The sequence below is a fragment of the Typopeltis vanoorti genome, chromosome 3 (assembly GCF_054136105.1).
Source record: "Typopeltis vanoorti isolate ZY-2024b chromosome 3, IOZ_Tvanoo_1.0, whole genome shotgun sequence".
NCBI classification, from domain to species: domain Eukaryota; kingdom Metazoa; phylum Arthropoda; class Arachnida; order Uropygi; family Thelyphonidae; genus Typopeltis; species Typopeltis vanoorti.
Window position 1 is genome coordinate 62,964,671 of NC_143551.1, and position 26,874 is coordinate 62,991,544.

General features: G+C 35.7%; 1 protein-coding gene and 1 long non-coding RNA gene across 5 annotated transcripts in view; one reads left to right on the top strand and one right to left on the bottom strand.

The window, feature by feature from the left end:
• Window positions 1-26,874, top strand: part of LOC150108202 (telomerase reverse transcriptase-like) — a 432,232-nt gene that overhangs the window by 181,646 nt on the left and 223,712 nt on the right. For 2 of the 3 annotated variants that reach the window (XM_090390650.1, XM_090390652.1), the window contains exons 19-23: window positions 5,761-5,820; window positions 11,912-12,015; window positions 17,367-17,460; window positions 22,387-22,551; window positions 25,814-25,888. In XM_090390650.1, the coding sequence (XP_090246776.1) occupies window positions 5,761-5,820; window positions 11,912-12,015; window positions 17,367-17,460; window positions 22,387-22,551; window positions 25,814-25,888 (498 nt within the window). The remainder of the gene's footprint in view (window positions 1-5,760; window positions 5,821-11,911; window positions 12,016-17,366; window positions 17,461-22,386; window positions 22,552-25,813; window positions 25,889-26,874) is intronic. The other variant, XM_090390651.1, reaches the window with a different exon arrangement.
• Window positions 1-26,874, bottom strand: part of LOC150108203 (uncharacterized) — a 261,776-nt gene that overhangs the window by 9,889 nt on the left and 225,013 nt on the right. For both annotated transcript variants that reach the window (XR_016548123.1, XR_016548122.1), the window contains exons 5-6: window positions 22,068-22,199; window positions 17,787-17,862 (exon numbers count right to left, since the gene is read on the bottom strand). This is a non-coding gene — a long non-coding RNA (uncharacterized LOC150108203). The remainder of the gene's footprint in view (window positions 1-17,786; window positions 17,863-22,067; window positions 22,200-26,874) is intronic.

Here is a 26,874-nt window from a genome sequence, read left to right on the forward strand (position 1 = left end):
TCCATATCTGTGCTTTTTTCAATATCCTCCAGATCATAAACTAAAGATACCAAGAAATTATATACTTGGTTTAATCCTTTATCCAAGTGTAAGCAAACAAAGTTTGCACTTAACTATTTTCAGGACTGGGACAACTCGTATATTAAAGCTAATGACTTCACATCACTTGCCTTAGTATCCCATAATGCAAAGCACATATCCTTACGAGTATGTATAATGCTATGCATTATTGGAAAGGTCACTACTCAGACCAGTTTCAACCTTTATTGAGGTCTCATCAGTGGAAGCCAGACCCAGAGGTGTTACTGAGGTTGAAATTATGCAGAAGTCATATTTTCATATACAAGTAGCCAAAAGGTGTCACACCTTATTATTAAAACACTCTGGATGTGAAGTCATTAGCTTCAGGTGCAAACTTTGTTTGCTTACACACTTGGATAAAGGATTAAACCAAGAATATAATTTCTTGGTATCTTTAGTTTATAGTTTAACCAAGTGGAAAAACTTCCAGCAACTTTCTCTAATCCAGAGTATTTTAATAATAAGGTGCAACACCTTTTGACTACTTGTATATGAAAATGTGACTTCTGCATTATTTCAATCTCATTTACACATCTGTGTTTGGCTCCCACTGATAAGACCTCAATAAAGGTTGAAACCAGTCTGGGTAGTGACCCTTCCCATAATGCACAGCATTATACATACCCATAAGGATATGTGCTTTGCGTTATGGGATACTAAGGCAAGTGAGTTGAAGTCATTAGCTTCAATATACGAGTTGCCCCAGTCCTGAAAATAGTTCAGGCACAAACTTTGTTTGCTTACACTTGGATAAAAAATTAAATCATCATCATCATCAAATTCCTGCCATGTACCCTTAAGTGGTGTACAGGATATGATAGTACTACATGAAAAAAATTACATCATTATTAATTTCCTATCTACAATTTTCCTCCAAATCAGTCTGTTACTTGTCAAGACTCCAACATTATCAGATCTTATATTTCTATCGTCTAAGGCACTTTGTATCGTATCAATCCACCTATATCTTGGTCTTCCTCTGGGTCGTTTTGCTGCCAACCTGGCAGAGAACACTTGTTTTACTAATCTTTCCTCGCCCATTCTGTTTAAGTGACCATACCACCTGAGATTCGCTCTGCTAATGCATTCCTGGATGCTGACAATGTCAAGTTCTTTCCTAATATCCTCATTTTTAATATGATATTGCCATTGATGCCATCTGTTCACGCCTATAATCTTTCTCAGGACTCTATATCTCTGGTCTCTAGTCTTTGGTCAAGTGTTTTACTTCTGACCCAGCTCTCAGATCCATGAGTTAAAACTGGTTTGAACACTGTCTTGTATATACAGCTAATTTAGTGTTCCGACTAATTTCTCTCTTATTCCATATGAATTTATTCAATTGACTTCCCACCATACCAGCTTTGCTGATTCTGTTGTCTATTTCTATACTTAGTTTACCATCTTCAGTAAAAATCGTGCCTAAGTAGTTGAATTGTTTTACTTGTTCCACAGGTTCTCCATTCACAACACAGTTGACATTTTCAATGATTCTGCCTATTTTCATTGTCTTTGTCTTTTTATTGCTGACCTTCATACCATATCTATTACGACAGCTATTCAATTTAGTCAGAGAATCTTGCAAACTTGTAGCGGATTTATTTAGAAGTATAACATCATCTGCATAAAGCAAAGAGCTGACATTAACATCTCCAATTTTGATATCATGTTTAATACCATTTTCCTTCATAATGTGATCCATATAGATTATGAATAGCCGAGGAGATAATGTACATCCTTGTCTCATACCAGATTTAACATTAAACCATCTTCCTGTACTTTCTTCAATTCTAACTGCTGACTTACAACTCAAATAAAGACTAAGTATTGTTTGATATAATGCCCCATTGACACCATGTAACTGCAGTGTATTGAATAGCTTCTCTCTTGGCACCTTGTCATATGCCTTTTCCAAATCGACAAAACTTAAATACAGATCTCTGCTATATTCCCATGCTTTCTCGACTATTTGTCGTAAAGTGAAGATCTGATCCTGACAGCCTCTATTTGGCCTGAATCCAGCTTGTTCTTCACCAAGCTTTTCTTCCACAATTCTTCTCAACCGTTTCTCAAGTATACTTGCATAGATCTTGCCAGGAACACTCAGTAGGGAAATACCTCTGTAATTCTCACATGCAGTTTTATTTCCCTTTTTATATATGGGTACTATGAGAGCTCTACTCCAATCATCGGGAATTCGTCCCTCTGTCCAGGCTTTCTGAACTATGCAGTGCAGCCACTGTAAGACTCTTACACCATACTTCAGCATTTCTGGTCGAATATCGTCTACTTCTGCTGCCTTTCCACATTTCAAGCCTTTGATGGCTTTTTCTACTTCAAGTATGGATATGTATTCCTGACTGCATGCCTGGTCAGTGTTTTTTACCACTGTGCTGTCATCACTGCTTGTTTCATTTAGCAGTTTTTCAAAGTAATTACTCCATACTTCAAGGATATCTTTTTTTTCTCCTGTTTTCATGTCACCTTTATCATCTCTAACTCCTTTTACAGCACTCTTTCCTCCATTCCTAAGCTTCTTCAACAACCTCCAGAATATTTTGCCACCTTGTTGATATTTATTTTCTATATTCTTGCCAAAGTCCTCCCATGACTTTTGTTTTACTAGTTTTACACAGTGTTTAGCATTCTTGCATTTGTCTCTATATTCTCTAAGAGCACATGCTGACTTATTTGACAGGAACTTGTGGTATGCTTTCTTCTTTTCCTTCACTGCCTCTTTAACTTCCTGTGTCCACCAGGGAGTTCTGATTTTTTTATCCTTGCAGACAACCTCACCACATGCCTCTCTGGCAGAATCAATCAATGTTTTCTTCAGAGTTTGCCATTGAATCTCCAAGGTTTGATTCCTGTTCTCAAACTCTTTCATTTTTTCTTCAATAATCTTTGTGTATTTTAGTCTACAGTTCACATCTGAGAGCTGCTTAACTTTTATTCGCTTTAGAACTTTCTTACATGTCATTCTTTTCAATATGAAATTCAATTTTATCTTGCTCAAGACTAAATAGTGATCACTTCCAATTTCAAATCCTCTGTACACTCTGGTGTCCTGCACCAGGGAGAAAACATTTTGCATGAACAATTGCAAATGCAAAATTGCAAAAGCTTTGCGCAAGATGGGTGCCGCGCTTGCTCACAGCAAATCAAAAACGTACTCACATGAAAATCTCTGAGCTGTGCTTGGAGCGTTTTAACAAGAATAAAACTAATTTTGTGCATTGATTTATTACTATGGATGAGACTTGGATTTACCATTACACACCAGAATCCAAACAGCAGTCAAAACAATGGACAGAAGCCGGTTGTTCAGTGCCAAAGTCGGTTCCATCAGCAGGAAAGGTCATGGCATCGGTGTTTTGTGATACTAAAGGCATTTTGTTTATTAATTATCTTGAAAAGGGTAAAGGAATAACCGAGGAATATTATTCCGATCTTTTAACCAGACTAGACGAAAAAATTCGTGAGAAAAGATCCGGTTTGCAGAAGAAAAAAAATCATCTTTCATCAGGACAATGCACCTGTTTACAAAAGGTGTTTTGGCAATGGGAAAATTAAAGGATCTGCACAGTGAATTGTTGAAACGTCCACTCTATTCCCCAGATTTGGCTCCCTCTGACTTCTCTCTCTTCCCAAAACTAAAACTCTTCCTCGCTGGTCTGCATTTTTCTTCGAATCAAGAGGTGATTGCAGCTGTAGGGGGATATTTTGCAGATCTTACTGAGAACCACTACAGGGACTGGATAATGACGCTGGAGCATTGCTGGAATAAATGTATTAGTCTTAAAGGAAATTATGTCGAAAAATAAGAATAATTTTGAAATTATAAATTTATTTTTTCATTGTTAGGCTGAGAACTTTTCAGACCGCCATCATATTATTCCTAATTTTTGTGTTGGGCAGTGGTAGGAGTCTCTATGTACAAACTAATAGGTATGTGTGGATTTGCAATAAATGCTAAATGAGAGACACCCAATGGAAGGTGAGTTACGAGTGTATCTAAGAGCTGTTAGAAATTTTTGCTTTTCTATTTCTGTAATGAATTGTATGTGCTCATGTTGTTTGTTTAAATGGCTGAGGAATGTATGTAATGGTTGTTAACCCTGTGGCCAAATTACGAATATGTCATTGACATATGTGAGCCAAATCTTCTGTTTAAAATTTGCAGATTCAAGAGCTTTCTGCTCAACAATTTCCATAAAGAAGTTTGTGATGGGAGGACAGTGGCCCATGGCTGTCCTTTCTTTTTGAAGGTAGAAATTGTTTTGCCACGTAAACTAACTTGAACATAGCACATGGGCAAAGAGGGTCATAATATTGGTCAGAAATTTGTTTTGTAGAATTGTGTCATTTGATGGGTACATTCATAAAGAAGACAGTGATGTCAAAGTAGACTAAAAAATTTTGTTCACTTAGTTCTTAATTTGTGTAATAAAGTGTTGACTATTTTTTTTGGGGGGGGGGGACCTACCAACTCCTGTAGTGTTGCTGCTAATTTCTTCACTAGGTAATATGTAGGACTGTCAATCCCTTCCACTTCCAGTGAAAGTGGTATGTTATTATTTTTGGGGAGCCCATAGATTCTTATTGGTCTTTTGAATAGTAGGGTATTAAGTTTTTCACAACCTCAAATGGCCACCAGTAATGTTTTGTTTTTATTTTTGAATCTTTTGTGGGGTTGTAATTGACCACTTTGTAAGTATTAGTATTGGATACCAGTAGGTATCCGATAACAGGACAGCTTTAAAAGCAGTCAACATACAAAGAATGAAGTATTTTCTATTTAGGATGACTTGCATTATCGTTGCGGCTTTTGTGATGATTAATTCCTTATTCGTTTTTAGCAACTTTATTGCTGCTTTATCTTCCTTGGTTAAGTTTCTGGGAGGATTCTAATGTTTCTTAATAGGCTACTTTTGTTCAGTCTAATTTTATTATTAAAGTTTTTATCTCAAATGGTAATTGACTTCATAAATCAACTATAATGAGAGTTGTCCGTCATTTAATTTCAGTGAATAAAAAGATTATAGACTAGTTTTTATGTCTTCTATAGTTTAGATTTTGGAGAAATTAGTGAAAAATTGTATACAAAATTGAGCAGATGAGAATAATATTATATGTGATCAACATGGATTTGTTAAGGGATGTTCTTGTTTCAGTAATTTGCTTCAGTGATTGTCTAATAATTTGCTTTAATTTGGATATTTCAATTGTTCAGTTATCCTCACTTATATCATCAACAGCAGTGTTGATGATATAAATACTTCTGTTTAGCTGGACAAAAGTTTCCATATCCATCGTGTTAACCTGTGCTTTCAACACCACTTTGTTCTGGCAGTTTTTGGCACCATTTTTAAAGCTATCTAAAATGAACATATATCTACAGTTATATTTTTAAATGCATTAAACATGATGAATCCACTTGAAAATACACCACTTAATTTAAGAAACTCAACAAATCAGAAAAAAACAACACTAGGAGCTTCTTAACAACACATCCACTCTTTTAAAATGGCCTCAAATCAGACTCATATATTGGAGAAAGGAAGAATATGAATACAGCACACTATTCCAGTGACTACCTTTTCATATAAATGTTTCATAGTGTTAGTAAAAGATAGTGTAATGATTTTATATTAAGATTGTTTTGTATTTTGATTCTAGAATAATGAAAACATACATCGTATTTTGAGGAACCTGTCAGCTATTTTTCAACATATACAGGTATGTTCTTGTTTCTATATTTTACTTCTAATTAAAGTTAACACAGTCATTCTGTTCTTGGACCTCAATGTCCATTGAAGTTAATATGACCTCTATTGAATACTACTGAAATAAGATGGATACGAAGCTTATATATTTTATACATTTTATCCTTGTGGCCATTTGGGTGGTTAAATAAGTCTGAATTTTTAATCTTGTTTTAGGACTATAGATATGCCATTCGTTTAATTGTCTCTTCAGTTCAAGCTCATGTCCTTGCCCAAATTTCATCAATGGCTACAATACAAGAATGCATCCCCCTTCATTTTCATATCATTCTAGATGGAGGCTAGCAACTGCATACTTGTGCCATTTTTGCATTTCAGTCAAGTGATATGGAACTCAACAAGCTGAAATTTTGCTATACTTAACCTCTTTTTTAGGATGTGCCAAACACTTTGGTGGTTTATCCCAGTTTCCCTGGGCCAACTAGTGTACAGTCCATCACCAATCAACCGCAAGGTGTCCCCAAACAAACTCAGCATGTTCATCTGAAATGGCAGGTTGTCCTGCACAGCTAGCTATTATCATCCGGGTGATCTCACCCCACATGAAATGTACTGACCTATCTTACGACAGTTAGGTATGGTAGGACACTGTTGCCACTGGCTTCCCTAAGATCACGATAACAGTCACTTGCAGTTTTATCTCTTGCAACCTGGACCTTGATCCAGGATCGTTGTTTTATTTTGTACACAGACCTTAGAGTGTTTTACACTGAGATGTCGACTTTAATCACTTCTCCACACAAAGACACTTGTTAGAATGGTCTGTTGTCTTGTGCACATGTACAGTACGTACAACTAGTGATGTACTGTACATCACTAGTTGTACATCTCTTGAAAGTGTTGCTACTACTTTATTTACAACTTTATTTAGTTCATTAAAATCAAAAATAACAAAACTTAGGCAGTCACTTAACTTTATAATTGTTCACCTCAAGTTACAAAGAGCAAAAGGACAAGTCATAAATAACTAGCATACACATGGATATTTGAAAAAAAAAAAAGTGCTATTCTGTCCATTTAGAGGTGTGTCCCTAATTAGATAGAGACCTAGTGCCATCATTAGGTCTCTGTTCAGTTAGAAAGCTGGATTGTTCACATCAACTGTGCCAATCCCTGTGTTTAGATTGACTAATACAGTCTACGTTTTATCATTATCCTCTCCCTCTTTCTAACTGAATGGCACCAGTTATAAAGTTGGCTGGCAGATGACGTTTTCACATTATTTTTGATTTCAGTGGTACAGACTACACATATAGTTGCTATGAAGATTTTAGATAAGTGACATACTGTAACCTTTTGAAATTAAAATGTTAATTCTAGATTTTCAATTTATAATTTCATAACCCTCTAGCTTTCATTTTTCTTATGTCTCCCATTATTTTTTACATTTTTACTTTTGTCTTCTGCTCGGATAGACACGAGTGTGCTTTAGACATGAATCTAAAAATGGAAGAAATTATTATCCAGGTATGTGACAAATTCTTCTAATTGGTGGTGGTGGTAGTAGTAGTAGTAGAGATGGGCTAAACAATGAATATGCCATCGACATATCAGAACCAAACTTTAGGTGGTTGTTCCCTAGTGCTGTAAGACTTTCTTCTTCAAAATCACTCCGTGAACAAATTACTAACGGAGGAGAAAGGGAAGAACCTACTGCCAATCGTTCAAAATATTCCTCTTGGAATTTGAAAAAAGTGCTATTAATAAAATGTTTGAACAGATCTACAATGCCTGGTGGAAATCGGTCCATAGTAATTGTATGATTTTTCACTTTCCATGCAGTGGTGAACAGATTAATAATGTCTAGGCTTGTATCTAGATCAGTAGGTTCTGTTGCAATGTCTTGAAGATGTCAACGTCTTTCACATTCTGTGAAATATATCATGCTTATAAAAGAGGTTGTCTTGCCAATGTGAAGGCTTATCAGGTTTCCAAATGCTTAGCAGCGAAGTTGGAGAATACTTTGCATCCACAATGGGTCAATGGCAGATCCTGCTTGAGTACTTTTAGAACTCCATAAATTCTTTTGATTAGGGGAAGAGGAGGGAATGTTGGTATGAGATGTGCTTTAGTGTCTTCCAACCAATTCAGCATATCTTTGATCATACTCTGGTCTTTTCTCATTAAACACGATATGCATATGGTTGCCAGTAGTCACAGATGACAACGAACCGACATATATCTTCATAGTACCCACATTCTTCCCATTGGTATTCCTGCTTTTAAATATTTTATTGTGAATGTTACCTGTTTGTAATCTGATTTTTATGTTATTTTTTAGTTTATTCAGTTATTTCTCCTGATAATATGAAACACATGAATTTCATAAAACTAAATGTAGTAATTAATAAAGTATTTCAAATTCCAGCTATTTTATGTGGTAAGAATACCAGCAACACAATTGCATTAAAACATTAAAAAAATCACTAGTCCACCCATGGGTACTTACATACCCTGACCTTTGGTGGGTATGTCACATAAAAAAATTTTCTGGTAGTTATCTGGGTTCAAGTCTTATTATGCACCATGTTAGATTCTTTAAAGAGTCATGCAAGGAAATTATTTTCTAAGGTATTCATGTAATAATAAGTGTCGATTCTCTTCAAAGTTTTAAAATTTCAGTTTTTTTTTTTTTTTTTTTTTTTTTTTTGTTTTTTTTTGCCTCTGTACTGCTTTCTTCAAGTACCATAGACTTTATAAATACCAGGATATTTTTACTATCAAGATATAATAAACTCTAAGGTTTTTGTGTTGATTAGTACATAATTTTAATGCTTGAATCTTGTAATGTATTACACTTTCTGTGAATGGCTGTTCAAGTTCACATGCATCTGGTGCAAACTAGCTAATTATTGACCAGCAATATGAATTTTACTGTTCTTGTTTCATAGCTAGCCTGCACCATCCACATGTGGACTCTAGCCATGGAAAGGTTGAAAACCTCACCTGGTTGCTCTTGACATTTCTAAGGCATTTGATTTTTGTATTTCCATGTTCAAATATCTGTAGCTGTTGCAATGATTCATGTCAAAATTTCTGGAACAGAAACTGTGTGAAACTGAAATATAAATAATTTACTGACTAAAATTAATTATTTATAAGCTGGTAATCTGCCAGCATTATCTAGAGCACTTTAACAATACACAATCAGTGATGTAGGGAATGAAATGACTGAGAACAGAGACAGTCACTGTGCATAGGGGATAACAGCAGTGTTTTTATTTTGATGATTTCTGTTATTAATGCTGACAGGAAAAGAAGGCAAGGCCCCAAAATCTATGCAAGGTCACACCATCAGTTGCATTAGAGTTAACCAGTTTTTGTAGAACTTGTGCTGCTTCCAGGAAAAGTCTCTCATTTAAACTGGGATTTGTGAAGTGGTCTGATTTTTTTTCATCTAATGAAATGTGCTTCATCCAAGGCACATTATGCTAGTCCACTTTTTGGTTGCCTATCCTTAGTGTATTTTTAATGTTCTTTTTTCTTGACCAAGGTAGTTATCTGTTCAAAATACTATTGTACCCTTGATATAGGTAGATATGGTATATGTATGTCTGGTTTTGGGGGGGGGGGGGTGTCTTTTTAAGGAGTTTGGCAAAGGTTTTTCTGTTGTATTTTTCCCAACTAGATTATACATACTGTATCTTTACCCTACATCAAAAGTTCAATGGATAAACTTGAGATCCTTCTTAAACAACACAGAATAGTATACAAACATCTGAACCAAGTTTCCACCTCCCTGAGATAAATCAATGACTGCCAGGATCCTGTCTCATTCCTAGGTATCTACAGTATATCCATCAATATAGAACTCAATATTTTGAAGACAGGATCTTAGTCAGAAAAAATAACATAAAATTACATCTAGTACAGGCAATCAAAAAGCAAATTAACACAATATGCATTGAATTGAAAGCCATTTCATTCCTTGTCTTCACTGATTGTGTATTGTTAAGTGCCTTTGATAATGTTATCTTGAACTGGAAAAGCAGCTTCTAAATAATTAATTTTAGTTAGTAACTTATTTATTTATATTCTAGTTTTACATAATTTTTGTTCAAGAAACTTCAACATGAATAATGGCATTTGATTGGGTCTGGCATAGAGACTTGTTCAGCAAACTACCCAATGGTCTGCCTTCTACTCTTTGCAACTGGGTTGATGACTAGCTCCCTGGTCACTCACTATCATGATGGATGGCTTCCTCTCCTCAGCTTTCTCACCAATGCCTCATTGCTACCAAAACTCGGTCCTGTCTAATTTCGTGCAAGAAAGATTGCACGTAACTTTCCTAACTTTCAATAATGCTCAACTATCCAAGCATGATTAGATCTTCCTTCTTAACAGCCCATGATCTGACCTACACTTCCAACCTTTCCTGGTACAAACACACCTCAGCCATACCTTCTGCAGCTTCAAAAAACTTGGTTTAATTTTCTGCTCGAGTTGACACCTCACATGTACAATTGCTAACATGGTATAAATTCCAAATGTGCCCAATCATGGAATACTACTCACACATGTGGGTGATGCACCACATCCTCTCTAAGATCACTTTTATGCTATTCAGAAAATAGCAATCTGGTTAACTGATGATCAGTTGCTCACAGATCCACTCCAATCTCTTTCTCATAAATGTTTGTTTTGCCGGTACTTTCATGGACAGTGCCCTGCTGAACTGGCCACTATCCTTCCAAAACCATAAGGACCAGAGCAGTTACTGTCAGCACCCACTTACAGCCCAGCTCCAAACTTACTGAACTAACTTCTTTTCTTCCTCTTTCATTCCATTACCTCTGTTCTTTGGGACAGCCTCTCTCTCTCACCCCAAAGACTGTTCAAATGTTCAAATTCAGCTGTTCAAAAAAAACATAAACAGTCTTTCTTCCTACCTTTTGCCTACACAGTAGTGATGTATTTGTAGTCTTGTATGTGGATCAGACATAAAAATCCTAAAAGATCACTTATGTTGGTTGGTTGATTGTGTCATTTAAAAAGAGTGGTTAGTTATGCCTTTCTTATGGGATAATAAACTTAATTTTTTGATGATGCAAGGAAATAATTCTTCTGGTTCTTAAAAGCTCTGTGGCTAAACAGTGAGGAAGTCAACAATATAGCACCATATGAATGATATTAATCTGTTGAGAAAAAGTTGCCTCTTAAACTCTTTCGCCCTTCTCCCTACTCGACTGGATCTAGTGATCTATATCCATGGCATGGCCTTCCACACTGGAATGGCTATAGTGTAGGTGATGAAATTAGAACAAACTGGAAGAAGTAATATCTGTCTAGAAGAACACAGAAACCATGGACAGAAACTGACCATTGCTTCCACTACAACAATTCTGGGATGGCAGACCATGCCATGCCATAGATAAAAATCACCAGATACAGCAGAAAGATAAAAAACTGCCCTCTTATACAGAAGCAGGTATAAATCAGGGAGACTATTTCTGGAATCCACTACAACATTCTCCAATCCTAAACAAAATGGGCTGTATCACATTACTAAAAATATGGGAGGCCACCATCCTAAGAGATTCAACAAGATTCCGTCACTGCACCCATACAGAGTGCTAGTTAGGACTATAGGAGCCTGCCTTTTACAGTCTGTCTGTGTTTGCATGCGTGTATTTAGTATATTTCTTTGTGTCCACGAGATGCCTTGATGACCAAGGCAAAATATTGGCTTAGTAATCTAGTTAAATAAATTTAGTGAGCTAATTATTATCTATAGATATGGGATTTCTCTATTAAACATCAACATGAATGATAATCATTGTCTAAGCATCCATAACCAGTTTAGGTTCTCAATTTTCAAGAAGAAAAAAAATTCTACACCATATGATACACTCATTTTTATGTAACTTATGTTATTTATTTTTATATGACTACTTACAGTATCACAGTAGTATTTTACTAAACATCCTTCTTTCATATGACTATAAACAAACTTCTGTGATTAGGATTGCAAAAAAAAAACAAAAAATAAGTTTCTTAGTATTTGCATAAAACTGTAAATGTCATTGTTCATTCCTCAATAGAAAAACCATCCTGATACTTTGGGATTTGGAAGAACATCAATAAAAGATGTTTACAAAGATCTGAAGGCATTCATTCTCAAAAGAAATTTGCTTAAAGAATCAGGGTAAGCCTTTTCAAGAATTATTCAGATATTTAGTGTATTTTTTTTTAGAAAGATTTGAACATAGCAGAAAATTATATGGTTTTATTTCTTTCCTTCCTTAACTTCTTCTTCTTTCCCTACGTGTTATTCCCGCTTCCTCTGCAGGGTCCGCGTGTTACTTAGATGCGACTTCTTTGTTAGTACTACTCCCAACCGACCTGTCGCCTGGTCTGCCGCTGGGGGGGGGGGGGGATATATTTTTTGACTGTAGAGGCGTGTGTTCAAGGGCAGGTTTGCCTGCTTGCGGGATGAAAAACGCCAGATAAACTGGCGGAAAAAACCCTACTGCCCACGCCCAAGACCGGCTAACTTGGCTATGCCTGAGGAAGATCCTCAAATTCCTCATGTCTACGACGGGAATCGAACCTGGGACACTCCTTCCCCAGCCATATGGTTGCAAAGCGCACAGCCACTAGGCTAACCTTTCCTTCCTTAACACAAAAAATAATTATGAATAGCAAGTTCTTGCACTGAATTTGCCAGAGTGCAAAATAATCCTCACCATCTTAAGCTATTCGACAGTTTTATGTTCTATGGTTATTACAAAAGTTCAAAGTAGGATATCCTCCATGACTTCTTTCTTTCCATGGCCAGACTACTGTTTCCATTCTCCTGCTCCAACTGAATAACAGAAAATTCTTACTTGAATGAAGGTCTACTTTCCCCATTCCACTCACAATCCCTGACCACTATCCAGCCTTGGCTTTCTCCAAGTATGCCAAATCAGCAAAGGAAAAAAAAAAATCATTGGACTTGGGCTTTCCACTTAACCTACACTATGCTGGCCTGGTTGGCCGAGTGGTTAGCGCATCTGCTCTCCAGCCAAAAGGCTGTGGGTTCGAATCTCGCCGTGGACATGGATGTTTGTGATTGTTAGTGAAAATACTAGTGGTGGTGGTGGTGGTCGGCGGTAGATGGCATTGGTGTAAATGATGGAGGTAGTTGCAGTTGGTGGAGATGGAGAGTTGTAGAGTAGGTGCCCTCCCTCGATGAATCTTTAGACACCCTGGAGGTGTTACATAATAATAATAATAGGTATTATTTCTGGGAAAATTCCCATGTTACTCCTCTAAAATAAACTTTTTTTTTTAGACTCCCACCCCTGATTTTTTTCGCATCAATCTCTCCTCTTCCCCAAAAAAATAATTTCTGTCTTCAGATCCTTCTCTCACCCCCCACCTCCCAAACACTCTTTACCCACCCTTAATAATAACAATAATATTATACATATAAAAAACCCAGGTTTTTTCAAATAATTCCCTCACATTGCTTTACCCCCCCACTTTCCCAAAACCCTCTTCCTTTAACAGCTTAACAGCAAATGAATGCATATCACAGGGATAAGGAGACAGAAAATAACATCCAAAAAAAAGGTATGTCCGAATTTTCCTCCTATATTATTCTTCATATATTAGTTTTATAACACTTCAGTAATGCCCTAAGATTTGAATAAAGAGCCAATGACATTGTAAAAAAAAGAATACTCCTAAACGAAAATAGGCTATATTAGCCATTAAAATAAAAAATAATAATAATAGTGCTGCAAAAAAGACCATCAACAAAAAAGCTGACATTGAAAAGGCTTCTTCCTCCTCATACTGATGGTACTGTAGTAACATCACCCAAAGATAAGTCTGTCCTCTTGGTATTCTTCTTCTTCTCAAACTCTTACATAGAAGACCATGACAAATCACTTTCTTTTATAGCTGTGGTAGCTTTTTCAGTAGCTTTGATACCAATGGATCATCTAGTTCTGATAGTATCTCCCTCCCCTCAAATGTGTTCAACACTTGTGGTCCAGAATTACACCCATTATATATCATCTTTACAATCCATCCTGTTCAATCAACTTCTACAGGAAATTCTATATTCATATTAATATTGAAATTCATATTCATGAAAATTGAGGTGAGGACAATTAGATGATAGTTGTCTATCATCTAATTGTCCTCACCTCAGTTTTCACAGACATAATGGAGAATGTCATTAACTGTCAACTTCTCACCACCTGGAACCCCCCCCCCCCCCACTTGACTAGGAGATCTACTGTGGATCGAAGTATCAGAATACTGGAGATCACTGATTAATTTTGGGAAAAAGAAAAAGCCCTGGAAAGAGTGAAATGGAGATTTTTCTTCCTGAGCATTCTTCTTAAGAGGTTCAAAGATTTCAGATAAATATGGTGAAAATCCAGTCAAATAAATTTCATAAATACAAATCAATGACATTATGTTAACTGTTTAATTAATGAATTTAAATAGATAAGTAGATTGATTACTGTGTTGATCATTTACTCTCTAAATTTGAAATGTATAGTCAAATATCACAGAAAACCTGTAAGGAACCACAAGAATAGTTTATTATAGTGAATTTTTAGATTAACACTGCTTCTGAGACTTTGTTCAGACTTTTCACTGGTTTGTTTTAGTGAGTGAGTTTATTACTAGGCATTCACTGACAGGTACATCCATCCAGCTTCACAGCATCATGCATCAGAAGAGACAGGTATTCAAAATTAGTTAGCTCTGTATCCACTTTCTTTTCCTTATTATGTTGATGATGAGCAATACTACCCATGTCAAAATATTTCTTCATTTTAACAAAAATGGAAGATTGCCATCAGACAGAATTATATTCCTAGCAGAAATACTCATTTCCATATTTCCACTGTGTCCCTCCAAATCTTTCTTTTTTTATGATAAGACTAGTTATGCTAATAAGTTCATTGATCATATTTAAATTCCTCAGCAGGATATCAATTTATTTATTTATTTATTTTTATGGCAAAAGCAGCTACGGATCAATGTCCAGACCAGAAAGCCAATCCAGTGCCTCATCTGTCACCTTGTGGATGTCCTGGAGGTCACCACCATGAAATTGGTGCCTTGGGCAGTTCATTCACAATATGAGTGATCATATGGGCCACAGGGGAACAGTCACAATAAGGGTGGTCCGATAGTCTCCATTTATGCAGTAGGTAGCTACATCTTTCCTGGTTAGTTCTGATCCTGTTCATAGATGACCAAATCTTCCTAGGAAGGACAAAACCAGGCTCCAGAGCACAGGGATCTTCAACCAGGAAACCATTTGTTGAGAGATTGTTGGACCAGTGTTCTCTTCACATGTCAGGTGTTGATGGTAAGGCAGCTGAAGCGAGTTCGTCCATGGACCAGAAAGGGTTTCGTGATTTTAGGTGAATACTAGGTGGATTTATGAGAGTCTGGTGCAGGGACAGGAGTGGGTTGCTCATTACTTTATTAAATACTTTAATCGAGGCTTGTCTTCTCCGTATATATGGTGGAGCAATGTTAGATAGGACAGGCAGCCAGGGGAGAGGGGTGCTTCTCAGTATCCCACTAATTGTGCGCTTGGTAGAGTTTAGCTGGGTGTCTATAATGTTAGTGTGCACACTTCTTTCCCAGACAGGGGCACAGTATTCTGCTGCAGGGAATGTGAGGGCTAGTGCAGATGACCTTAAGACATCAGCACCACAACCCCAGGTTGTTCCAACAAGCCGTGAGATTATATTATTTCTCATTTTAACTTTGTTGGACAGGTTGGTGATGTGCCTTTTATAGGTTAGGCTTCTATCCAGGCTTACTCCAAGGTATTTCAGGTGAGGCTCATGTTCTACCATTTTGTCACAGAAAGAGAGGTTGAGGTGTGGATTCACCTCTGCGAATATTATGAATATTCACATTCTACCTGAATGCTATGGACACAGTTTTTGTTAGATTTGGCTTCAGGTACCACTCCTTGAAGTACACTTCCAGGATGTTCAGGTCTGTGTTCAAGATTGCAATATACATATTTGCTTGACCAGGTATATGGTAAGTTAGACGTGTAGATGTTAAATAGTAAAGGGGATAACACAGAGCCCTATGGAAGACCGATGTGGAGAAATCTGGGCCTGCTCTTTTTTCTACCATTCTCTCCAACAGAAAGACCTGGATCTTTCTGTTGGAGAGAATGGATTCAAAAAGCTGGAAAGTTGTTTTGCACCTTATGATATTGCTTAGCTTTAGGAGGTGGCCCCTGATCCAGACTGTGTCATAAGCTGATGTTAGGTCGATGAAAGTGACTCTGGATTTAAGTTTCTTCTGGAAGCCTGCTTCAATGTGTGTTGTCAGGGCTTTTACCAGATGCTTTTCGCGTTAGAAGTACTTGCACTACTAAATACTACACAGTATTTAAAATGGGCTCTTATAAGAAAATACTATATTGAACTGAGCTTCCTACAACTTCCAGATAATCAGGAATTTTTATAATTCTCTGCAAATCTGTGCCACTTCATCTTTCATTTAAAGCAAAAAAAAGCAAGAAAATTTAGCCAAACTGGTTTCTGGAAATAGATGTGCACTTTCAAAATTCACATATTAGATTAATATGTAAAATAAGAATTGTTCATAAACAGTAAATATTATAACTAGATGATTCATTTGACCAAGTATTATTATTATGTGACTCCAAGCACTCATCACTGGAGAACACTCCAACTCCACACAACCCACATGCACACTATTTAATCCTGCATCTATACATGATGCCATCTAATAGTACATATAGCCAACACAATAGCCAATAATAGTACATTTTGTTAACCTAATGATAATTGAATTCTGCCGTAACATACTGAAATGTTGCATGAATTATTAAAAAAATACAACTGTTAGCTAAGGTAGGTTTCATCTAGTAACTGAATGTAATTCTGTAATTCAGTAACTGAATCTAAATAATTCAAGGATCCTGGTTCAGTAAGCAGTTGGAACCGCACACATAAAATCAAATCTGAGGCAACAGTTATTATTTCTTGCTGTCTAATCTCTTTATTTTCTCCATCATAAATAGAAACAGAGAGACTGTAGAAAAGTTTAATTGAAAATTGAAATTTTCTAATCCACCCTAAAAGAAAATAAAAAGCTGAATTATTTTAGAGGCCAAAATTGAATATGAATAAAAAAAGACAGTGAGCTGTCACAATATGTGTTCTTGTTTGTTAATAGAGTCAACATTCACTATAGTGAACACCATTATAACACGCTCACTTACACTAACAAACTACTAAAAAGGCCCAAAGCCAAATTTCAAAAGGTACAGTTCCATTCTAAAGGAAATTTACTATAACCAACTATTTCTGTGCCTCCCCACCCCATGAATTTGCAATAGTGAGAACCAGCTGTAATTATGAACAACATAACCAGTAAATTTGTGGAATATCACATCACACATAGTTAAATTACACATTATAATGTAATTTTGTTAATTTTTAGTAGTGTGGTAGCATTCTTTCATGCGTTTCTGTTTCCTTTCAGTTTTTTATATTTTGTAAACATTGATTTACAAGACTGTTTTGGTTCTATGAAGCATACCAAACTTATGGAAATAGTAAAAAATACAATAATGAAGGTAAGAAGTTAATTAAAAAATGTTCATTAAATTTATATCTAAGTAAATTTTTCTCATTTTAAATAATATGTTTCTTTTTTTTATGTGAGTCCCACCAACAAAAGGTTATAGCTCTATCATACATTTTAGTACCAGTACCACGAATGGGCTAAGATTAGACAATCTGGTTTCCCTGCCCTGACCTGAAGTGGCTTGAAAAAAATAGTATGTTTAGTCTCTAAGCATGGTATTTTTTCAAGCCACTTCAGGTCTCAAACAGGGTGGTCTCACACATAGTAATGAATATTGTCTGCTACCTGAAAATGATGCAGACAATCCATGCTTACCTACAGTGAGATTCAAATCCATAGCTTGTTTGGAGTGGGTGCACTATCCACACAGCTAACTAGGCCACCAATTAATCTGTGTATAATATTTTAATGAATTAATAATTTAATGACCCTTTTAATGAATGAATGATATCTAAAATAAATATAATAAAGCCTGTTGAGAAAAGGAGAGGTTTCCCTTTCATTTTAAGTATTTTCTTCATTTAGGACTGACATAGAATTTTTGCAAAAAACTTTATATTCTTATAATTTTTTATACAAGAAATGTTTCTACAAATCAAATCTACCATTTTAAAATACTGCATTTGCTACAACTGCACCATTCAACTACTACACATCTGTGACAATACACTGTGACTATGACCTTACAGCAGTTATTAACAATTATTTAAATTCAACAGTTAGGTATTTTATTATTTTAATAAATAATAAAAACACAACAGTGTTTTTATTATTTTTTAAATTATTACTTTATCACTAGTAGAATGTCTATTTATAATTAAAAATAATCAAGAGCATAGTACACGACTTCTTTTTCATGTTCACATTAAAGGAGGAAGAGATATTAATTTAATTAAAGTGGAAATAACAGTTTTACATCCAGAAGTTGCTCAAATTTGATTCTTTTCAGAGCTTTAGCACATCTCTCTTTCTCTCAGTGTGAGATATTCATTTATATGCTGTTCAGCACTACATGGTGACATCCTATTTCACATACTTGTACATTCTTATTTGCTGGTCCAATCCAAAGTTATCCTTATCATCAATAATATAACCGATAAGACTTTTCTTATTCTGCATGTATTCTCTCTCTCTCTCAATGTGCATTTTTATTATTATTGTTGTTATTATCATTATACGAGACCTCCAAGGAGACAAGGACTCATCAAGGAAGGCAACATATCATACATACTAGCTATCACATATCTTCTCTTGAACTCATTCACATTATAATATATTTAGTTTAATCCTTTATCCAAGTGTAAGCAAACAAAGTTTGCCCCTGAAGTATCTTCAGGACTGAGCCAACTCGTGGTAAAGGTGGACCAAGCTCTCATCACTTGTCTTAGTATCTCCCATATTGCAAAGCACATCTCCTTGCAGACATATATAATGCTATGCATTAAGGGAAGGACCACTACCCAGACCGGTTTCGACCTTTATTGAGGTCTCGTCAGTGGGAATCAGACCCAGAGGTGGTGATGCTAAGGTGGAAGTAATGGAGGTCATATTTACTATACGAGTTGCCAAAAGGTGTTTCACCTTATTATTAAATTACTCTGCATTTAGAGAAAGAAGTTGGAAGTTTTTTTTCCCACTTGGTTATACTATAATAAATTTAGTTTAATCCTTTATCCAAGTATAAGCAAATAAAGTTTGCACCTGAAGTATCTTCAGGACTGAGGCAACTCATGGTAAAGGTGGACCAAGCTCTCATCACTTGTTTTAGTATCTCCCATAATGCAAAGCACATCTCCTTGCAGACATGTATAATGCTATGCATTAAGGGAACCCACCTTATTATTAAATCCTCAATAAAAGTCGAAACCAGTCTGGGTAGTGGCCCGTCCCTTAATGCATAGCATTATACATGTCTGCAAGGAGATGTGCTTTGCATTATGGGAGATACTAAGACAAGTGATGAGAGCTTGGTACACCTTTACCATGAGTTGCCTCAGTCCTGAAGATACTTCAGGCACAAATTTTGTTTGCTTACACTTGGATAAAGGAGTAAACTAAATTTATTATAGTCTAACCAAGTGGAAAAAAAACTTCCAACATCATTCACACTAGATGAACTCACCACTTCAACAGCTTACCCGTTTCTTAACCACACACAAACTCAACTTCAACAAATCACACTCCCCTTGTCCTCTCTCTCTGCATTCCATATAATAAAAAATTCCATCACTTTTGAAAGGATGCTATAACATCCCTTCAAAAGTTTATAAGGCTCTATATCCTTCTGATAAACCAGTGTCTGCAGTTTGCATACTCTCAATCTGTGCCTCATAATGTACATTCCATAATAATCTCGGTATCATTTTTGTAACTTCTTTGAACCATCTCTGCAGTTTCTTTATACCTTTCGAATTCAGGAGACTAAATCTATCGACCGATTTGGTCTCCTTAAGAGAAAGGGGGGGGGGTAAGACTAAATCTTTGCACAGGAGTCCAGGTGTGGTCGTATCAGAGCTTTCTAAAGAGACAAAGTGACTTCCTTATCCTTGCATGTCAATCTCTGCTTCAGCATTGCAATTGTCCTCTGAGTTGTATTTGCAATTTTTGAACTTCCTATCTAACATAACTCCAAAATCCTTAGCCTCATCATTTTATTTAAGCGTGATTCCACATATAATATGCAGTTGAGATCTCATCATGCTGAAGTGCATAACTTTCTTTATATTTACTAACATTGAATTGATAGCCATTATCATTGGCCTATAGTTCCAACCAATTCATTCTGTGATTGCTGCATATCAGTAGCATCCCTAATTTCTCTTCCCTGCCTATCTTTGCTTCATCAGCAAACAGCTGCACATTTCCTATCACCTTCCTATTATCATTAATGTATAGATTAAAAAACAATGCTCCAAGGACTGATGCTTGGGGATACACCATTAGATTCAAACCCCAAATACTACTTTCTAATACCTAACCTTCAGTTATCTGTTTATCCAAGTCAATACTTTATATTCCAATTCCATATCCTCCAATTTATGCAACAGCCTTTTATGTGGTATCCTGTAAAATACCTTAGTGAAGTCCAATAGTATCATGGTTATCTATTCTCTTATCCAGCTCAAATATTATTATAAGCCTTTATAAACTTCTGATAAACCAGTGTCTACATTTCACATACTCTCAGTCTGTCCTTATAATCTCATGCCATATGAATAAAATATGAGCAAATTGCTCACACATGACCTTCCTTTAGTAAACCCATGCTCTCCTTGCAAAATATAGCTTGTCTGTACTTTGCAGGGAACAGCATGTATTCAAATTTTCACAAACTTCCTTATAGTCTTCACCACCACTCCAGAAATACCACTGATAGGTCAGTAGTTAGACATGTCAGTTTTTGCACTATTGTACAACAAGACTATCATACATTCTTTTCAATTTCTGTAGGACTTTAGTGAGCTGAGACTCATATTATACAACCAAGTCAGAGGCCTAACTAATTCAGCTAAACTTTTTTTTTTTTTAGCATCAATAGTGATATCCCATTTGTTCCTAGTGCCATTTTCTTAACCAGGTTATTGCAACAGGTCTAGAACCTCCTTCTCATGCACCCTTGCTGCTTCATTCAGTGTAGCAGTGGTACTGTGCACAATACACCAAGTTAATAGAGCTTAGCAAAGTGAGCACTTGTTATTTGAACAATTGCATCTCCTTCTGACACATATCTCCTGCATTCAGTAAAGTTGTTCTTTGATATTCATTTTTTCTTTTACACCAGAATAATGATAAAAATTCTTTTGAGTTGCTTGCTCATCAACTTCTTTTCATATTCATTTTGCATTCTCTACAGTACTCATAACTTTATGACTTGTGCTTTATATATTTCATAACTCTTTGTATCTTTATTCCCATCATATTCCTTCTACATCATCTTCCTTTTATGGATCTCTTGCCTAATGATGTTACACATCCATTTTCACTCCCATCTCATTTGTTCTTTGAACACTCTGTGAACATTCATATACTGCATTATTTAAGCAGCTCTTCACACACTGTTAATATTCTTCCCATTCAGCATTTGACACTATGAGGCTAAACATGATATTCTCTTGAGTTTTTCATAATTTCCAGCTTTTGTAGTTCAGCACATAATGTTTTTTCATGTTATGATGTGAGGTTAGTAATGGCTAGTCTCTGTCATCAGAAGAAATATAGCAAGTACTTACTATTACTGTTAGCCCTTCCCTTTTCTCCAAATTTTTCCATAACATATTTCTAACTAGCCTAAGGTTTCATGATCATTATCTACTGAAGCCACAGGCACCAATAAGTCTCACTGTCAATTTCTTTTTTCAATTTTTTTTTTCATTACTCTACTTGAACTTGATGCTATCAGGAAATTTCCAGATTCAAAATTGAATACAATAGGTCCTTCTTTCTTTTACTAATTATAATTGTTTGATTTTTTTTATGTGACTTATACCTACAAAGGTTCGATCCTGTGTGATATGATGTGTAAGCACATCACATATTTAGCATCATGGGTTAACTAAAAATTATAATTTAGGAGAGCATGCCATACATATTACTTACTTTTCAAGCCACTTTGGCCTTCCATTAAGCAGGGTAGCCTTACTCTGGTTAAAATAAACTAATTTCACTGTCAGCGATAGTCAGTTAGTCTATCTCATCCTAATGCAAGGATTTTCTTCTTCATTTTGTGCCCTGTCAAACAGGAAAACAGGTCAGAGAACCTTGCAGTTATTCTGGTCTCCTAAATTTAGTTATTTTTATCTTGAGTCAAATTCATGAGAAATTCTATGGATAAATATAAAAATTCAAAATTTAAGTATATTTAAAATATGTCATACCATTAGATAATTTTTAGCATGCTTTTTTTTTTCTTTTTAAGTGTGGTGAATCAGCATATCGAGTTCGCAAATTCTGCATTCTGAAAGTGAAAAATAGACAAATACATGCCAAGTTTATGAGGCAGGCATTCAAAGTTTGTGGTTCACTAGCTTCACATATTCAAACTATTAATTGTGCACTAACCGGTGCTGTTATAATTGAGCAGGTGAGAATGCAATGTTGTGTTGCTGTCTGAAATTCTTTTTAACTTTGATTCTCATTGATTTAATTAACAAAGTTAATGGTAAATATTTTATTACACTCATAGCAAAGATATTCCTTAAAATTATTGTTTTCTGTAAAAATCAATTTCAGTATTCAAAATGATTGTATAACCGTTAAGGAGATTTGGGGGGGGTCAGTTGTTTGTAATAATGGCTATCAGCTCAGCTAACGTCTTTTTTTATTCCCGTAAAGGGAGTAGGCAAGGCCATTTAGCCCTATCTAACTTTTTGGAAACTGAGTGGTTCAATCTCCACTGGTACCCAATCATAGATAGCTGGCCCAAGACTATCACTAATTAAGCGGCACGCAGTGAAGAGTTGGCTCAACAAGTGGCGCCACCTCGTGGTCCCTAACACAATATATTTTTAATGTCTGAAATAGTGTGGGTTCTTCTATTTCAGACATTAAAAAAATTTTTAATGTCTGAAATAGAAGAAACTAGTGGCGCCACATGTTGTATCTTTTTTGTTGTCGAAAGCGGCAACCTTCATTAGTGTTGTGTCAACTGTTTATGACATTTGTTTCATTAGAAGTCGAGTTATAGTGCCAAGAGTGGCAGTGTGTTTTGACAAACAGTCAGAAAATGAGTTTCAAATAGAGAGCTGCGATTGACTTTTGTGTTAAACTTGGTAAGCGTTTCATCAAAATGCATCAAATGCTTCAAAAAACATACGGTGATGAATGTTTATCCTATACTCACATTTACAAGTGGTTTAAGCGATTTCAAAGTGGTAGTGAGATGCTTGAGGATGACAAAAAGCTGGGCCATCCAAAAACTGAAGTGAGCAAAGTTAACATCCAAAAAGTGCGTGATTTCAACAAAGAAAACCCAAAATCATCTGGGAGATTGATTGAAGATGAATTGGGGATTCCAAAATCAACTATGCACAACATTTTGACTGAGAGTTTGGGCCTTCGTAATTGAATTCGCGATTTGTTCCCCCACAAGTTGACTGACGACCAAAAAATGTATTGAATTGAACACTGCAAGGACCTCATTAAAACTGCTCATAAGGACTCAAACTTCCTTGAAACGATCATTACTGGTGATGAAATGTGGTGTTTTGAGTATGAGCAAGAAACAAAGCGCCAGAGTGCTGAGTGAAGACCACCAGAAGAGGGGCATCCGAAAAAAAGTCACTTGGAAAAGTCAAAAGTAAAGACAATGCTGATTTGTTTCTACAATTCCAAGGGCATTATGCACAAAGAATTCATTCTGCCTGGCCAAACAGTCAATGGAAAGTTTTGAAGTGATTGATAGTGAGAATTTGTCACGTATGGCATGAATATTGTGATGCAGGCAGCTGGTCACTTTTGCACGATAATGCACCATCTCATCGTTCGAACATTGTGAGACAGTTTTTGAGCAAAAACCAAGTTTGTGTGTGTTGGATCACTCGCTGTATTCACCTGATTTAGCACCCTGTGACTTCTCTCTCTTTCTCTTTCCGACTTCATTTGCCGATGAAAAGAAAGCGATACGACACCATTGAAAACGTTCAAGTGGCAGCAACCACGACCCTCAACAGTATCCCAAAAACCGATATAAAAAACTCATTTAACGAATTAATTGACCGTGCCAAATGCTGTATCGAATCTGAGGGAGAGTATATTGATTGAAATAAATGATTTGAATAATTATAATTGGCCTGTGTTTTATTTTCTATCAAAAGTTTGGTTTCTTTTTGGACAGAAGGTGTACATTGGGTTTATTTGGCCATAACAGTACAAAAATGAAAACTGACTAGTTTTGCTACAGATACATGTCGTTTCTTCTTCTGTCTTAGGAGAAACAAACACGACAAACAAAAATACAGTAAAAAAGCTAACATGAACTATAACATTACTGAAATGCAGAACATGTAGGAACCTTTACAATAAGTTAACATGGAAACTGGCACAGGTTAGTTATTGTTCAGTGATGCGTGCAATATAGTTGGCTAAAAAGTTAGTCTGATGTGCAGAGAGATCTAATGAGTGATTTCTGATTATCACACAGGATCAATCCTTGGTTGCTATTTAGTGTGCCTTGTGAACAGATGACTGTAGTAGATTCTTTTGTTACAAGCAATGAAATTGTCCTCTGTGTGTATGGCATGGAGTTCTTATCCCATTCAATGTTATGAGGTGTGAGGGAGAAATGAAAAGCTGGGCCCAAGCTGTCTTTTCTGTAGTTATTAACGTCTCCAATATGTTCTTTCTGTCTAATTTCCAAACTTCTAGATGTCTGCCCTATGTAAGAAAGGCCATGAGAACAGTGAATATTATATACCCTGGGATGTTTGTAGAAAGGGTTGTGGTTTTAGGAAAACAAAGCAAACTTCGTATAGTTAAATGAGCTTGAAGGCCTATCTTATGCTATGAGATTTGAGGAGTCTAACAATCTTGAGCTAAAGTGTACCAATGTAAGGGATGGATACAGAAGTTCTATAGAGAATGTCAGTATTTTGTTGTGGAGCAGGAGTAGAGCATAGTATTTTTTGTATGATTTTCTTAGAATGCTTGTTGCTCATAAGCAGTTGAAAGAGACGGTAATTCTTCCTTCAGATTTTCTTCATCTCTTATGATAGAGATCACCCTTTTTTGTGCATGGGTATAGTATCTAGTTCTTGTGATATATGGTGCAATGAGGATGAGTGTAGGTAATGACTTGTATGAGTGGGCTTGCAGTATACACTAAGCGAGAGAGAGAGAGAGATGCCTCCTTTGGCTTTTTTGGAAATTAAAAAAACATCTAGGAAAGGTAGTTTTTCCTTCATTTTCCAGTTACAAAATGAATTTTGTTTTTTGTTGGTAGGAGTTGATAGATAAAAGAAAGTCATGCAACTCAGCAACACTATATTTTCAGCTGATAAAGACATCATCTACATATCTCCATCATGTTGGAAGTTTTTCCACTTGGTTGATACCAACAAATTATATATTTGTTATTACAAATAACAAGTTTGCACCTGAACTATTTTCAGGAGCAACTCGTGTAAAGAATCTAATGACTTCACATCACTTGCATTAGTAACTTAGTGCTTTACATTATGGGATACTTATAGGAAAATTAATCAGGTTATTTGAAAATTTTATGAATTATGTATAATAATATATAATATAATATTATGAAAAATAATATAATATGTAATAATATATTATAATATTATGAAATATATGAATTATGTATTTATATACATAACATTTGCATAACTTTATAGGGATGGGATGAATATCTGGACTACAATGTACAGCTTAGAATATTAGAAGCATATATCAGCAATTGCATCTTAAAGGTAGGCGCAGTTGTTATTACTTATATTCATAATATTGAAAACGGAAACATTTTCTTGCAGGCAGCAGTAACAGTTTGTTGTGGCCTGTGCTTTACTAGATTTGTTACTTGAAACACACTTGCTAGATACCTTTTCAGGTAATTATATATTCAGCTATAGAGCTACTATAAAATGTTATACTCCAAAATGCACATTTATCATTATCATCAAATTCCTGACATGTACCCTCAAGGGGTGTACAGGATATGATAGTATTACATGAAAAATTTACATCATTACTAGCTTCCTATCTACAATTTTTTTCCAAATCAGTCTGTTACTTGTCAAGACTCCAACATCATCAGATCTTATATTTCTATCGTCTAAGGCACTTTGTACTGTATCAATCCACCTATATCTTGGTCTTCCTCTGGGTCATTTTCCTGCCAACCTGGCAGAGAACATTTGTTTTGCTAATCTTTCCTCGCCCATTCTGTTTAAGTGACCATACCACCTGAGATTAGCTCTGCTAATGCATTCCTGGATGTTGACAATGTCAAGTTCTTTCCTAATATCCTTGTTTTTAATATGATATTGCCATTGATGCCATCTGTTTACGCCTCTAATCTTTCTCAGGACTCTCATATCTGTGGTCTCTAGTCTTTGGTCAAGTGTTTTACTTTTTTGGAGTGAAAAAAAAACAACATATATTCTGTGTACTTTTTTTCTATCATCTCTTAGAAGAAATAACCCACAAATTTAATGTTATTTGCTTGTTGCCTTAAGTTATTCAGGAATATTGCAGAACAAATTAATCATTTTTCTGTCTTATGGTAATAAAGTTCACTTTATTTTTTAAAGTACAGTAGGTCCTCCACAGTAAACACTGTGATGACATAAACTCACTCGTTGACTAGAACGCACTACTGAAAAGTCCCAAAGAAAGCCGAGCCAAGGCATCATGCTGTACAAAAAGAAAGTCACTATAGCAAACTTTTCATTATAAT